General features: G+C 40.0%; 1 protein-coding gene across 8 annotated transcripts in view; it reads left to right on the top strand.

Annotated features, from left to right (window-relative positions):
- Nucleotides 1–14521, top strand: part of AMBRA1 (autophagy and beclin 1 regulator 1) — a 177827-nt gene that overhangs the window by 54093 nt on the left and 109213 nt on the right. For 4 of the 8 annotated variants that reach the window (XM_042906347.1, XM_042906345.1, XM_042906340.1 and 1 more), the window contains one exon: nucleotides 13588–13674. The exons of the other annotated variants lie outside the window; for them this stretch is intronic. In XM_042906347.1, the coding sequence (XP_042762281.1) occupies nucleotides 13588–13674 (87 nt within the window). The remainder of the gene's footprint in view (nucleotides 1–13587; nucleotides 13675–14521) is intronic. 8 annotated transcript variants of the gene reach the window in all.

Below are 14521 nucleotides of genomic sequence, written 5' to 3'. Positions count from 1 at the left end.
TGGTTTTTTTTTTGTTTTGTTTTTTGTTTTTTGTTTGTTTGTTTTGGCAGTGGCCATTCTAATAGGCATGAGGTGGGTATCTCATTGTGGTTTGATTTACATTTCCTGATGATAAGTGTTGGTTATCTTTCATATGCTTGTTGGCCATTTGTATGTATGTCTTCTTTGGGTAAATGTTCAAGTCCTTTGCTCATTTTTTAATTGGGTTGTTTGACTTTTATTGTTAAATTGTAGGAGGTTTTTTTTTTTTTTTTTAAGTTTGTTTATTGATTGAAAGAGAGAGAGAACGAATGAGAGCAAGCGAGGGGCAGAGTGAGAGAGATAGAGAGAGAGAGAGAGAGAGAGAGAAAATCCCAAGCAGGCTCCTCACTGTCTGCACAGAGCCCTGTGTGGGGCTCAAACTTACAAACCGCGCAATCATGACCTGAGCCAAAATCAAGAATTGGATGCTTAACCGACTAAGCTACCCAGACATCCCTAGGAGTTCCTTATATATTCTGGATATTAACTCCTTATCTGATAAACGGTTTGCAAATATTTTCTTCTATTCTGTCAATTGCCTTTTTACTCTTTTGATTGTTTCCTTTGCTGTGCATGAGTTTTTTAAGTTTGACACATTTGTTTTTGTTTTTTTGACTGTGCTTTTGGTGTAATATCTAAGAAATCATAGCACTTTCTAGTGTCATAAAGCTTTCCCCCTATGTTTTCTTTCCTTTTTTCTTTTTGTTTGTGTTTCCCTTCTGTGTTTTCTTCTAGAAGTTTTTATAGTTTCAGGTCTTACATTTAGGTTTTTCATTTTTAGTTAATTTTTATATGTGGTATGAGATAAGGGCCTATATTCCTTTTTTTGCATGTGGATAGCCAGTTTTTCCAGTACCATTTGTTGGAGAAACTATCCATTCTCCATTGTCTATGTAGTCTTGACACGTTTGTCAAAGACCATTTGATCACATGTGCAAGGGTTTATATCTGGACTCTCTATTTTGTTCTGTGTGCCTGCCTTTATACCAGTACCATACTGTTTTGATTATTGTACTTTGTAATATGCTTTGAAACCAGGAAGTGTCAGGTGTTCAGCTTTGTTTTGCTTTCTCAAGATTGTTTTGGCTATTGCACTGTATGTTAACTAACTGGAATTTGAATAAAAACTCTTAAAAAAAAAAGAAAAGATTGTTTTGACTGTTGGTCCTTTGAGATTCCATATTAATTTTGGGATTTTTTTTCTCTTTCTGTAAAAAACACCATTGGAATTTTGATAGAGATTGCATTGAGTCTATAAATTGCTTTCAGTTAATATGGACGTTTTAACAATATTAAGTCTTTCAGTCCATGAACCTGGGACGTCCTGCCATTTATTTGTGTTTTTTTAATTTTTTTCAGCAGTGTTTTGGTTTCAGTGTGCAAGTCTTTCACCTCTTTGGTTAGATTTCTTCCTAAGTATTTCATTCTTTTTGATGCCATTGTAAATAGCATTTTCTTAATTTCCTTTTCAGCAGATGTAATCCTTTTAAAATTAAAACAAGAAGGAACTCTCTCTCTCTCTCTTTTTTTCTTTAAATTTCTCCAGTCTAGTGTCCCAGAAGTCCAGCAGTCTTCTCTGCATGCTTTTAATGTTTATTTATTTTTGAGACAGAGACAAAGTATGAATGGGGGAGGGTCAGAGAGAGAGGGAGACACAGAATCTGAAGCAGGCTCCAGGCTCTGAGCTTTCAGCACAGAGCCCGATGCGGGGCTCGAACTCATGGACCGTGAGATCATGACCTGAGCCGAAGTCGGACGCTTAACGGACTGAGCCACCCAGGCGCCCCTCTCTGCATGCTTTTCTGATTCCTTCTCACACTTGTCTCATAAAGAATTGAGGCAGAAGCTGGGCTGGTCGTTTTCTGTTTGCTCCTTGAAGGCAAAGGAGCATTGTTGTAATATTCATCCCAACAGAGTTGCTGACTATTAGTCCCTCATAGAGCCACTAAATTTGGCAGTTGTGTTTGATGGCACTATTTTGGATATGATGAGGTCTGAGAGAGAAGGGTGCATATATCAGAATGTGTTTATTGTGAGCTCTTTGGCTGGTGGTTCTCAAAGTGTGGTCCCCAGACCAGGAACATCAGCATTTCCTGGGAACTTGCTGGAAATATAAGTTCCTGGGTTCACCCCATATTTACTTAATCAGAAACTTGGGTGGGGGAGCGGGGCCGGCGGTGGGGGGGTGGGGGGGATGTAATGTGCTTTTTTAACAAGCTCTCCAGGTGGTTTTGATACACTCTAAGTTAGAGAACACTGTTTTAGACCATCTGGGAACTCTTTTGACACCTCCAAATCTCTATTCCTCCAAATCTCTGTAGTGTACTAAGATCCCTTGTATTATTCATCACCTTTTATTTTGCTTTCATTCTGTGTAATGATATGTTGCTTTAACTCTCACAGTCTCCTCAGGTTCCCTGTCTTCTCTCTTCTGGTAACGCGTTCTAACAGAAAGATGTGGAGTTGAGAAATCCTGGATTCGATTTCTAGCTCTGTTGTGTGACCTTGGGCAGCTAAGGAGCCTTTCTGAAAGTCAGTTTCCTCAACTGGAAAATTATGTGAGGGTAAATGAGTTAAGTATCAGTTGGTTTTACAAGGTTAGACGCTCAAGAAATGCCTGCTCTTTTTCCCCTTTATTCTATTACTTTGCTCAAAATACAAAACAAAACAAAAATATCCCTTTGCCGTGGCATAATGCTTGCAGGTTGGACTTCAGGCTTTATGGGGTATCTTTGAGATCTCACCTTATAAAATTGGAGTAAGCCAAGTTCATAAAAAAAAAGTGAGGTGCCTATAAAGGGTGGATAAGGAATGGCTATTGCGATAGAGCTGATGCTAGTTACTTCCATTAGTCACTTGCAGCGAACACAGTGAAGTTCTTTATTAGAAAGCTCAATAATACAGAAAGTAATTGAGCCCATAGCAGAGAATAGGGTATTATTTTCATTTTTCCTGCACTCTTAAAAAAAATTTTTTTTTTAATGTTTAATTTTTGAGAGAGAGAGACACATAGAATCCAAAGCAGGCTACAGGTGGGGCTCAAACTCACGAACTGGGAGATCATGACCCAAGCCAAAGCTGGATGCTCAACCTTCTGAGCCACCCAGGCACCCCTTCCTGCACTTTTTTATAGTGATTTGTGCAAAAAAAAAAAAAAAAAAACAAAAAAAACAACTGGTCCTGCCTCTTGATAAGAGAGGGAGCATAAATAGCCTTAATTTCCCCAATTCTAAGGCTACCTTCTACATTAAGAGGGAGCCGTCCAGGGCAGAAGTATGTTTCAGAAAGATGGAGAGCCAGACTGGGATAGGGAGGAAAGAGTAGCAAGGTTTTCTAAATTGACGTTGATATTTCTGACCAATATCAAGAACTTATGCTTTGGACACTGTGAGCAAGTTTGCATTGAGTTTCATCGTTTAAGATCTGTTTCCAAATGTCTTATTTGGTGTCCTGTTATAGTAGCCAGGGCTCCTTTGAGTACAGATGTGATTACTTCTGGCTTGTAATGAACTTCATCGACTTAGTTCTAATGCTGCTGTCGGGACTAGCTTGAATGTTCTTCAAGATCAGGAGCTGTTTCATTCATCTGTTGATGTATAACACACCACACAACAAAACTTAGTGACTTAAAATAACAATTTTATTATCTTTCATTGTTTTTTGAATAGAGTGGGCTCAGATAGAAAGTTCTGCTGGTCTCGCTTGGGGTTTCTTTAGAGTCACCTAGAGGTTCATTTGGGACAGCTAGGCCTCTTCCTCTCCATGCGACTTCTCCAGCCAAATAGCCAGACTTTTTACCTAGCAGCTTAAGGCTTCCTCCCCAAGTGACAGTTCCAAGAGGGAGGAAATGGAAGCTGTCAGTTCTTTCAAAGGCTGGGACCAAGACTGGCACAGCTTGCCACATTCTCTTGGTTAAAGCAAGTAACAGACTGGTCTAGGTTCAGTGTGGGAGGAAACCAAACAAGGGCAAGAATACTAAGAAGTATGGTTCTCTGGGGTCCATTTTTGGAGACTACTATAGGGACCCTATCTAACCTATATACTAATATATACCCAATGGTAGACAATAAGTACTCGTGATTTGAATCAGTGGTTGGATAGACTAACAGACTGGTAGATAAATGACTGCTTTTATTAGTTTGGGTGAGGTACATGTGATCCTTAGGGTTCATATCTTAGGGTTCATATACCAGTGTTTATGCCTCTACAGTACTCATCCTTCTCAACACATGTCTTTTTTTTTTTTTTTTTTTTTTCCCTGAGGAATCACCTTTTTGAGCATAGTGACTTGAGTGGCCAGAGTGCCCTGCAGACACTTTAGGAGTTGTAGTCCAGGGAAGAAAAGAATAGTCGGTACTTTTTGGATTGTGTGATGGCTACTATATTTTACATACGTTCTTAATTATGACAACTTTGTGAAATAGGGATTCCCCTTTAAATTTGGGCATTGAAGATAATGGACTTTCCCAAAGGTCGCATAGCTAGTAAGTGAAACAAGATGATGAATTTAAACTGCATTCTGATTCTATAGCTAAAACACAGACTTATGATATATATTAGTTACTAAGAGTTTCTCTTGGTTAGTCTCCAACCATTAAGATGTATTAGAGAGTTTTTCAACAAAAGTTAATAGTATTAACATTTGGGGCTGGGTAATTCTTTTTTTTTTTTTTTTTTTTTTTTTTAATTTGAGAGAGAGAGAGAGAGATGGAGAGAGAGAGAAGGAGGGAGGGAGGGAGGGAGAAAGAGAATCCCAGGTAGGCTTCATCTCACAAATCATCACAACCTGAGCCAAAATCAAAAGTCGGATGCTTAACCGACTGAGCCACCCAGGCGCCCCAAGTCTGAATAATTCTTTATTGTGGGAGGCTGTGCTGTGTGTTGTAGGATGTTTAGCAGTATCCCTGACCTTTATCCACTAGATGCCAGTGCATCTCTCCACCCGTTTGCAACAACTGTCTCCAGACATTGCCATTTCCCTGGGGGAAGTCCCCTCCATTAAAAATCACTGATAAGTTATTTCATGATTTGCTGTCCTTCAGTTTTGCTGTTTTTTTTTTTTTTTTTAATGTTACTTCTCACAAGGAACTGGCAGTGTCTTCAAACCATTTTATAATAGCCTGGTTCTGATGCTCTTGAGTCTTGCCTCTCTCTCAGTGCCTTTCTCCACTTTTGCTTTATCTTTTTGCTTTTGTCTGCGAGTCCCCTAAATCAAATGCAGCTGGATAAAGTGGTGTTTGTAAGGACTTTTTTTTTTTTTACACAGGTATTGATTTAGCAGGCATTCAGATCTCTGAGATTACAAGCATTAGTGCTAGTGAAAAGAAGGCAATTTACATCTTCTAATTATAGTAGAGGGGGAAAGGCGTAATATTTAGTAAGCTGAGAATTAAATGGCTTCCAGGCTCCACAGAGTTAATCTTCAGGGTAGTGTTGATTGACGTGCCGGAGGACATTAATGTGCAGTTCTTTTGGGGAACGGGGGAGGAGAGTGGAAATTGCCGTTTCTCTACTAATTGTACTTTAGGTGTCATTTATGACAATTTCATGTTGTCTAGACAGAGGGAAATGGTGGAGAAATTATTCCAGTGGAGTCAAATGCTGAGTCCAAAAGGAATCAAGAAGGTTGCTGAAGTCAGGATCAGGGTGGAAGGGCAAGCAGTATACCCTAGAGCCGAATCAGTGAAAATCAAATGTTACTAAGAGAAGCAGTTCAGAATGAACCCAGGATATAAGAAAAGTGGTTGTACTCTGAGCTTTGTGCTAGCTCAAGGGCTAACAGTGGATTGTTTGGGGGCTCAGCTAGAGTCTCTGCCCCTCGTCTATTTCTGTAGATTCCAGAAACCTCATTACTTGAACAGACATGAGCCAGGAAGGCCGCCTCTTTGCCTTTGGTTAGTAAATGCTCCAGCCACTGTGTATTCTTTTTTCCTTGTTCTCTTGTAAGGCTTCATTTACCAAGTCTCTTTGCTCTCCTGATGTTACCCCTAAGGTTTTACTTCATTTTATAATATATAGTGTTTGCAGTATACCAGGGTCAGTGGCCTGTCATTTAAGAACAGATGGCTTTCGTCGAAGGTTTTTTAAATTTCAGGTTGGGAATATGAGTGTGAAAAATCATCTAAGAAGAAGTATATGGATTTGCTGTTATTGAAGCAGTAAATGATTCTACCCAATATATTCTTTGTAAAATTAGTTGGTCTAGAGTAGCCTTTTTGAGGATTGTCTATTATTTTTAATAAAATTAGCTGAGAAATTAGGATTATTGGATTTTGTAAATCTCTTCTTGATTTTGGGGAAAATAAGTCGATTAGGATGCACTGCCTCTTAATTAAAATCTAAACCTGTATATCACAGCTGTTGCTTCTCGGGTATCCGTGCATGTGAGTATCAGAACTAGCTGTGGGACTTGTCGTCATTGATATGTTCTTATTCATCCTTTGGTGAAAAGCCTCTGATCTAAATTTGTAATTAAAAAAAAAAAAAGTCTGTGGTCTTCTGTGAGCAGACCTTCCAAGTCTGCCAGAGAAAATGAATTTGGAGACAGTATAAACACGTCCATGTAGATCACCTTGGGCCTTTGAATTCAGATGCTGACAAAAGTGAGTTTTTATTATAAATTGAAATATTATAAGTATAGTCTAATGTGTTGAGGATATACAAGAGCAAAGCATAGTGCCAACCAATCATTTTATAATTGTATTAAAAATAACCACCCACCAAACGGTTAGCAGAGGGTCAGGTTTTCCCAGAGCATTCTGGCTGACTTTTCAGGTAAGACTTTGTATAACTAGATACACGGTTGTATACTGAATATGAATTCTGTTTCCAGCTTCTTTCCTTTTGGTATGTTGTGCTCTGATGTTTTACTGTCTGCTGCACAGAGGCATTGAGGAATACGTTAATGTTTTGTAAAGAGGTTATGGTGAAAGGCATTGTTTTGAGCCCCGTGAATGGTTTATGCTTGATGATAGTAAAATAAGGCCAATTCTTAGGACAGGCACTGTGAGTTCTTAATATAGTATATTTGTTTTCTTCTCTGATGGTATTAGTCTTGTAGCAGTGCCACCTTGCCTTGGTCTACCCCATAACAGGGGCAGGAGTTGCCTGCCAGGCTCCACTGGCAACAGCATGGTGCTGTAAGAGCACCCCTAGAAATAGGGGGCCCTGCAGTGATCAGATGAGTGCCTATTGTTGGATAACTTAAACGATAATTGCCAGTGTGTGAAATGGGGAGGCTTGGATGCCTCCGCTTTAAAGCAGAGATGTCAATTTGGAAATCATAATAGAGGTGTCATTTCAGAACACACAATTATTTTTTACAAAGAATAAGAGCTGTCATCTCCCAGCCCAGGCATGCGCCAAGGAGAGATCCGAGGCTTGCAGAGCAAGATTCAAAAATGAATAAGGCAATAGTGCATCCAAGTTTCTTTGGCCTCCTGCCCCTCCATCCCCCTGAAATCATTGCCCTCTTTCCCCTATGAGGTCTCTTTTAGCAATATACCATCCAGGAGCATCTGTGGTAGTTTCTCAGGCAAGTAGCCAGCCTCTGACTTTCTGATTTAATAAGCCTCTCAGGGACCTGGCTGCACTGCATTTGTCAGTACAACTATGTCAGCACTTTAACCTGAGCAGCTTAAGTGACCAGAGGGATGAGGAGTGATGTAAGCAGTTTCTGAAAACCTTGTTCCTTCAGGAGTTTTAGTGTGAGTTTTTGGACATCTAGCATCCTTGTCAGAAAGTCATGGGGTCAGTGAGGGGCAGTCAGATCTTCTTATTTATTCTTCCAAATCTTACGACTGCTGATTTATTCACAGATATTATTGTTGGTCTCCCATTACATGTTAATTAGGATAGGAGTTTTAATGGGGACAAAAAGATAACTTGGACCCAGTACTTGCTTTCATGTGGGTTGTAGTCCAGCAGCAGAGACAAAACATACTTATCGGTAAGTGTAGTACAAGGTGACTTGGTAGAGGCCTTTGAAGGGAGGTTTCAGAATGCAGTGGGGGTCTTGGGGAAGAGAGTATAAACTTTTGGATGGAGGAGCCTTAAAGGATTTTGAGGCTTAAAGGATTAAAAGGATTTTTTAAGTTAGAAATGAGGAAAGAGAACTTTCCAGAAAGAAGCAATGGCCAACCTAAATGCATAGATGAGATAGTGAGAGTGTGTTTAGTTTAGCTAGAGCAGTGGTTCTCAAAGTATGGCCTGGGGTCTCTGAAGTTGAAACTATTTTTGTAATAATGTTGAGCTGTTCTCTCTCTGTTTCACGGGTGTTCAGTGGAGTTTTCACTGTGTGACGTGTAACAAGGTTATTATGATTATCATGGATGATGGAATGTATGCTTGTGTTAAAAATTCCTCAATTTCAATTTCAAATATAAATATTGATAGATAAAACCCATATAAACAAAAGCTCCTTGGGGTCCTCAGTAATTTTTAAGAATGTTAAAGGAGTGCTGAAACCAAAAAGTTTGAAAACCATCAGGCTAGAGTGTATCATATATCCAGAAGGAATGAGAAGTTTGGCTACAGAGCTTTGGATACCAAGCTGAGGAATTTGGATTTTATTTTCTAGGCAGAAGGGAGCTATTAGTTTTGGGTTTGGCTTCCCAGAACTGAAATAGCAAATACCACCCAGACATCAAAGCCAGGCCGGGAAATTACTCTTTGGGCATGGGGCATCAGTGGCCTCTTAGATTCTCAAAGCAGGCTTTACGTCTCATAGGTCACCGAATTCTGGCAAGTTGATATTTTCCAGTGATTAGAGAAGGTTTGCACATGTCTGTTTGCTTTAGGATATTGATTTTTTTTTTTCTGTGATCTGACAACTAGTTAAAAGAATATCTTCAGGACATAATTGTTTAGTAAGGAAAAGTTGTCACCAGCTTACTCATTCTGTCTAGACTAGTACCCAAAAGGTTTGCTTCTTCTCAACTCTGATATCCATTGGATTTGAAACGAAAGTTCTTTTTTTTTAGATGACCCATCTCACCTGCCCTGACAGCTTTGTTCTTTCCCAGAGATCTCTTCCACTTTTTTTTTTTTTTTTTTTTTTTTTTTTTGCTTTCTTAGTCATCAAAGGATCTAGGGGATCTAGGGAACCCCCTTGCACATATTCAGAGTATTAATCAGGGAAGGAAGAAATAGCTATGGTCATTTAAAATGCAAGAGGGGTGGTGCGCCTGGGTGGCTCAGTCAGTTGAGCCTCCTGACTCTTGACTTCAGCTCAGGTCATGATCCCAGGGTGGTGGGATAGAGCCATGTTGGGCTTCACCCTGAGTGTGGAACCTGTTTAAGATTCTCTCTCTCCCCACCTCTGCCTCTCTCCTCCACTAGTGCGCACGCTCTCTCTCTAAAAATGAAACAAAGTAAAATAAAATGTTAGGAATTTTACAGCCTGGATTGTGTTTCTATTGACTAATGATTTTAGCGGGGCTTAATATTAATTTTGATAACTGATTCTAGTGTGTAATACTTTGATTTCAGGTTTTTCTGTTCCATTTCCTAGTGACTCCACTTTATCTTTCAGAGGATTTTATGTAAGCAAATATTTTAGAGCAGGGATGGGCAGATTTTTTTTTCTGTAAAGGACCAGGTAGTAGGTATTTTAAGGCTGTTACTATCCTGATAGTACTTAACTCTGCCTTCCTGGCTTCAAAGCAGCCATAGACAATATATAAATGAATGGATGTGGCTATGTTTGAATAAAACTTTATAAAAACAGGCAGCTGACTTGGGGCCTGTAGTTTACCAAACCTGCCTAGGGGCATTAGGGCAACTTGATACTTGAAGAAATCCTTTTTAAGAAGTGAGCAATTCTTTGAAAATGAAGCATTTTCTTTTTAGTTTTCAGTGGTTTACTTTTCAATTTTGTATGTTGAATGTTTTTAATTTTGAAATAATTTCAGAAAAGAAGAAAAGTTGCAAATAATAGTGCAAAGAAATCCCATGTACTCTTTACCCATATTCCCTAAATATTGGCATTTTACCACATTTGCTTTATCATTCTCTCTCTCCTGCTGTATGTATGAGTATGGTTATGTTTTGCATAATTATGGCTCTTATATTTATATATTTGCGCACATTCTTTTAAATGTGGAATTTTCTTAAAAGTAGGATATAGTTTGATAGAGCAGTGGTCTCCAGACTTTAAAAAATACTTCTGTTAGTAAAGGCTTTTTAGCAATCCATGTGTGTTATACATTATGGTCATACATTATAAAACAAAAGTTCTGATATTTTCTTTCTGTTCTCCAGTGGATTGAAATAGCACAACCCTTGTGTGTCTCACTTGGATGCCACTGATACAGAGAACGAACCAGGCAAACTTGTAAAGGAAGAGGGTTTTTGTTTTTTTCCCCTGACAGGGGTTCAGTGACTCTTTAAAAACCTTTCTTGGGGCACCTGGGTGGCTCAGTCAGTTAAGCATCCGAATTCAGCTCAGGTCATGATCTCACGGTTTGTGAGTTTGAGCTCCGCATCGGGCTCTGTGCTGACAGCTCAGAGCCTGGGCCTGCTTCGGATTCTGTGTCTCCCTTTCTTTTTCTCTGCCCTTCCCTGGCTCTCACCATCTCTCTCTCAAAAAATAAACATCAATAAATAAATAAATACATTTCTAAATTGTGATCACAGGTCAGAATGAAAAGGTAGCTTCAAGCTTGAATAAGCTTGTGTGAGCCCCTCCTAAGTCCTACCTGATTTCCTATCGTTGAATTGCATGATAGATGGTTAATTCAAGTCACATTTGTGGTGGCCAGTGAAGAAGGCACACAGCTGCCATCTCATCGCATTTTGTATCATTTCCCCATGGATGGCTCTTTGTAGGAAGCTAACTGTAGGAGAGAAAGGTCTTTCTTAGAGGTTCCTAGGAGTGGTGGTCATGTTTACTCATCTAGTAGCTCTTGTTCTTTTCTCTGTTCAATACCAGTTGGAGAAGTCTTTTATTCCTTCAGATAGTACTTGTAATTGACGAGAACTTAATGTTTAATCAGTGATAAGTGTGTGAGGGTGCTATTCATAGTAATTGGCTCTCCTGATTTTGTGTATTAGCAGTTAAAATGCCATGTATATATATGGCTTGCCAGTCCATTGTATTGCCTGGGGAGCAAATGGTGCTAGCAGATTCTGTAGTGAGTAGGCACAAGGGATGCATGTTCCAGAAGAACCTCATCAGGGACTCCCCAGAGATACAGCTTAACATTTTGGTTTTACCCTGATTTAAAGAAGTCTTCTTAATTAAGATAGGAAAGCAAGGTGGGAAGTAGACTTTGCAGGATTATAAAACGGAATCATTAAAATTGAAATTATCTAATCCAAACTCTCCCAGTTCAAGAATCTCCTTTATAGCATTCTTAAAAAGTCATCTCTCTCTGAATACTGACACAGCCTTAGCATAGAAGTAGGGGGTAATGTTGGCTTCCCAACTTAGTAGCATCATTTTCCAGGCAGAAGTGCTTAAGAAGGATATGTGTTGGTCCCTCTGCAGGATGCTCTTTGCCAAAGGGCTTCTGCTTACTAAGCAGCCATTTGGAGGATAACAAGCCAGGGCTGTTATGGCCAGGACTGACTCCAGAGCCCTTTGGGATGGAACAAACCTCTCGGTGTTCCAGGGAAGTCAGCTGCTCCCAGGTCTTGCTTCTATTCTCCAACCTTCCAATTCCTAGAACTAATTCATTAGTAGTGAACAAGTATTTATCTAAGATGGCATAAAAGTCCTGAATAGATACTCCTCTCGAAATTTCACTTTTCTTCTTTCTCCAGTCTGTTTGCCTCTCACTGCCCCTTCCTCTAACATTCTGTGGTGCAAAACTCCAAGACATACCATTATTTTAGTCATTATTTTATGTGACCCTAATGAAAAGAAAAAAAATCCTGCCAATTAAACGGCGTCATGCATTTATAAGATACATCCCAATTTCAGACATATTATAAATGGGAGGGTGGCTCTTAGAATTGATGAAACATGGCATTTTTGCTGCTGTAAACAGTGATACCATTGAAGATTCAGGTTTTCAACCCGAGAGATGTATTTTATTGCTTTCTTCTCTGCCTCATTGGTTACATTGTAATGTTCTCTCCCGTCAGTAGTAGGACTGTGTAAAGGGTCTTATGTGTGGGGGTTATAGGCCTTGTCTAGATAGAAAGCATCATGTAACAGTTGGTTGTCCTGGGCAGGAAAGGTAGCAAGCCAGCTTGACAGGGCCTCTGCTATATCTCTTTTCCAGGCTGTTAGGGGAAATGCTCTGGTGAGCCAGTTGCTGGGATAAAGTGACTGCACATGACTATACCTAAAGCCAGCTGGTTTTAATAACAGTGAATTGAATTAACTCAATTGGAAAAGATTGGTAGCTGCTGTCCTTATCCTGCAGATCTGCTTTAAAGAAGAGTCTGGCAGGGAGCCGGAGACCTGTTCCCGGGAGAGCCAGGCAAGATGCTGCTGGAGAGGAACAATATGCATTTCTTTCTGAGACCATTTCCTTTGAAATGTGTTCTCTGGCAGGAGCTTGATTGGCTGCCAAGGCACATTTGAATTGGGAAGCAGTGTGGCAGACATGGCAAACTAGGGGGTCCCTGGGCCACATTTATCAGATGTTTAAAGTGGCCCCTGTACAAAGAGGGAAAAAAATGTTTTAGCTAAACTTTAACTGTCAGGAGATTACATGGAGAAGTCCAGATTTCTGGCTTCCCTTAAAAAACAGAAGAGCCAGTGATACAAAGCCCACCTTCTAGCTTGGACTCACAGTGGATACATACACACTTTTTACCTGCCTGGAGCCTACAAGGTCCTACAGTATAGCATCCTGGTTTGAAGCATTTTGGGGTTCACAGAACTTCATGGAGTCCTGGTGCTGTCATTTAATAGCCCTGTGCCACAGTGCCATATGCTTAACTTTTAGGCCCAGTGTTCTCATGTTTGTATAGTAATGCCTCCCTTTCCAGGTTATGGTGAGATTTAAGTAAAGAAATATATGTGAAGTGCTTAGTATTCACCTGGCTCCAAAAAAGTACTCAATAAAATGTGGGTGTATCATATATGCTCAGTTGAACTTATGATTGGGCTAGATTATATAATTAAAGATTTTTGTCAGTTGTTAAGAGAGCCGAGGAGTACTCCTTCTCACAAAAAGGGTGTAGGCAGAGCAGAATGAGTAGAAGATAAGGGAATGTGGATTAGGGTAACATGGAGGAACTGAACACCAAGATAAATGTTGGCACTACATGATAATCTCTGGGTATGCCTAATTTTCCCCTCCTGTGTTGATCCCCACCTCCTATTTGTCTGCTGGAGATACTACAAATAGAAATAAGATCATGTCTCTGAAGCACTTGTTCATTTCTCACTGAAGAGCAGTATTCAGCATATACAGTGGCCATACCCAGTGTGGGAGCTCTGTAGCTCATTTATTTATTTATTTAGTTTGTAGGAAGGGTGTGATCCCAGATAATAGGTGTCCGTTAGCTGCAAAGGGGGATGTTATTTATCTCTCCCCCTATTTTTCCTTATGAATGACCTCTGAGTTGGTAATTGACAGGGATTATTGCCATTTTTTTAATCTCTGCTAGGAGGCTGCTGGAGTCTTCCCTCATTTCATTATCCCGTTATGATGGAGCAGGATCCAGAGAGCACCCAATTTACCCAGACCCAGCGAGGTAAGGCCAAAGTGAGAAATGGCACTAGGTGGGGGGGAGGGGCTGCCCTTGGGGTTGCCAAGCTGTTGGAAGCCCCATTCTGTGCCTCTCTGGTCCTGGTGCTCTTTTACTCTTCAGTTACAGTTTTGAGACAGGTGGTTCAGGTGATTGGGAAGTGTTGCAGGTAAGTGAACAGAACCTCTGATGACAGGGAGTTGTGACTGAGCTCTTGTCCTTTGGGGCTCATTCCTATAAGTGGGGCACTTAGAGGAGGGACCTGAGGAGGCCACTGGCAGAGTCACAGGATACTTCTTTTTTGCTAATCAGGGAGGCTGTTGCCATTCAAAGGGACAGCCAAAAGGGAAACAAGTTTTTATTAGTAGGGAAATTACTTACAAATTAAAACTAACCAGCTAACAAAAAAATCCTACTTGCTCTCATTTGAGAGAGAATTTAGATCATCAAAAGGCAGAAATCAAGCTCATTCAGATGTTCAATTTTTGGATGCCACCTAAAGGAAGAGATGACTGACAAAAGGGTAACCAAAAAGAACAAGTTGCCATTTTATTAAAGCATTTACCTTACACCGATTAGAAGGTATTTGAAGAGTTCTTGAAGGGATTTAAAAAACAAAAGAAAACATTTAAATGAGTTCAAGGCCCACCCTTACCTGATACTGGAAATTGAGGACCAAGGATGGGGTGTCAAGTTGATGTATAACATTTATATAGTGAGCAGTCCTTTGGTGTTGTTACAACCAGACTTAACTGATTCTGTTAATGACCTCAAAAAGGGATAACCTTCACATCATTTAGGCAACACTAGAGCTCATTGTGAGGCTTTGCCAAAAGAAAGAGTAATTTATAAT

This window comes from Panthera leo, chromosome D1, assembly GCF_018350215.1.
Source record: "Panthera leo isolate Ple1 chromosome D1, P.leo_Ple1_pat1.1, whole genome shotgun sequence".
In the NCBI taxonomy this organism is placed as follows: Eukaryota; Metazoa; Chordata; class Mammalia; order Carnivora; family Felidae; genus Panthera; species Panthera leo.
Note: the sequence above shows the minus strand (reverse complement) of the source record. Positions and strands in the feature narration are given on the sequence as shown.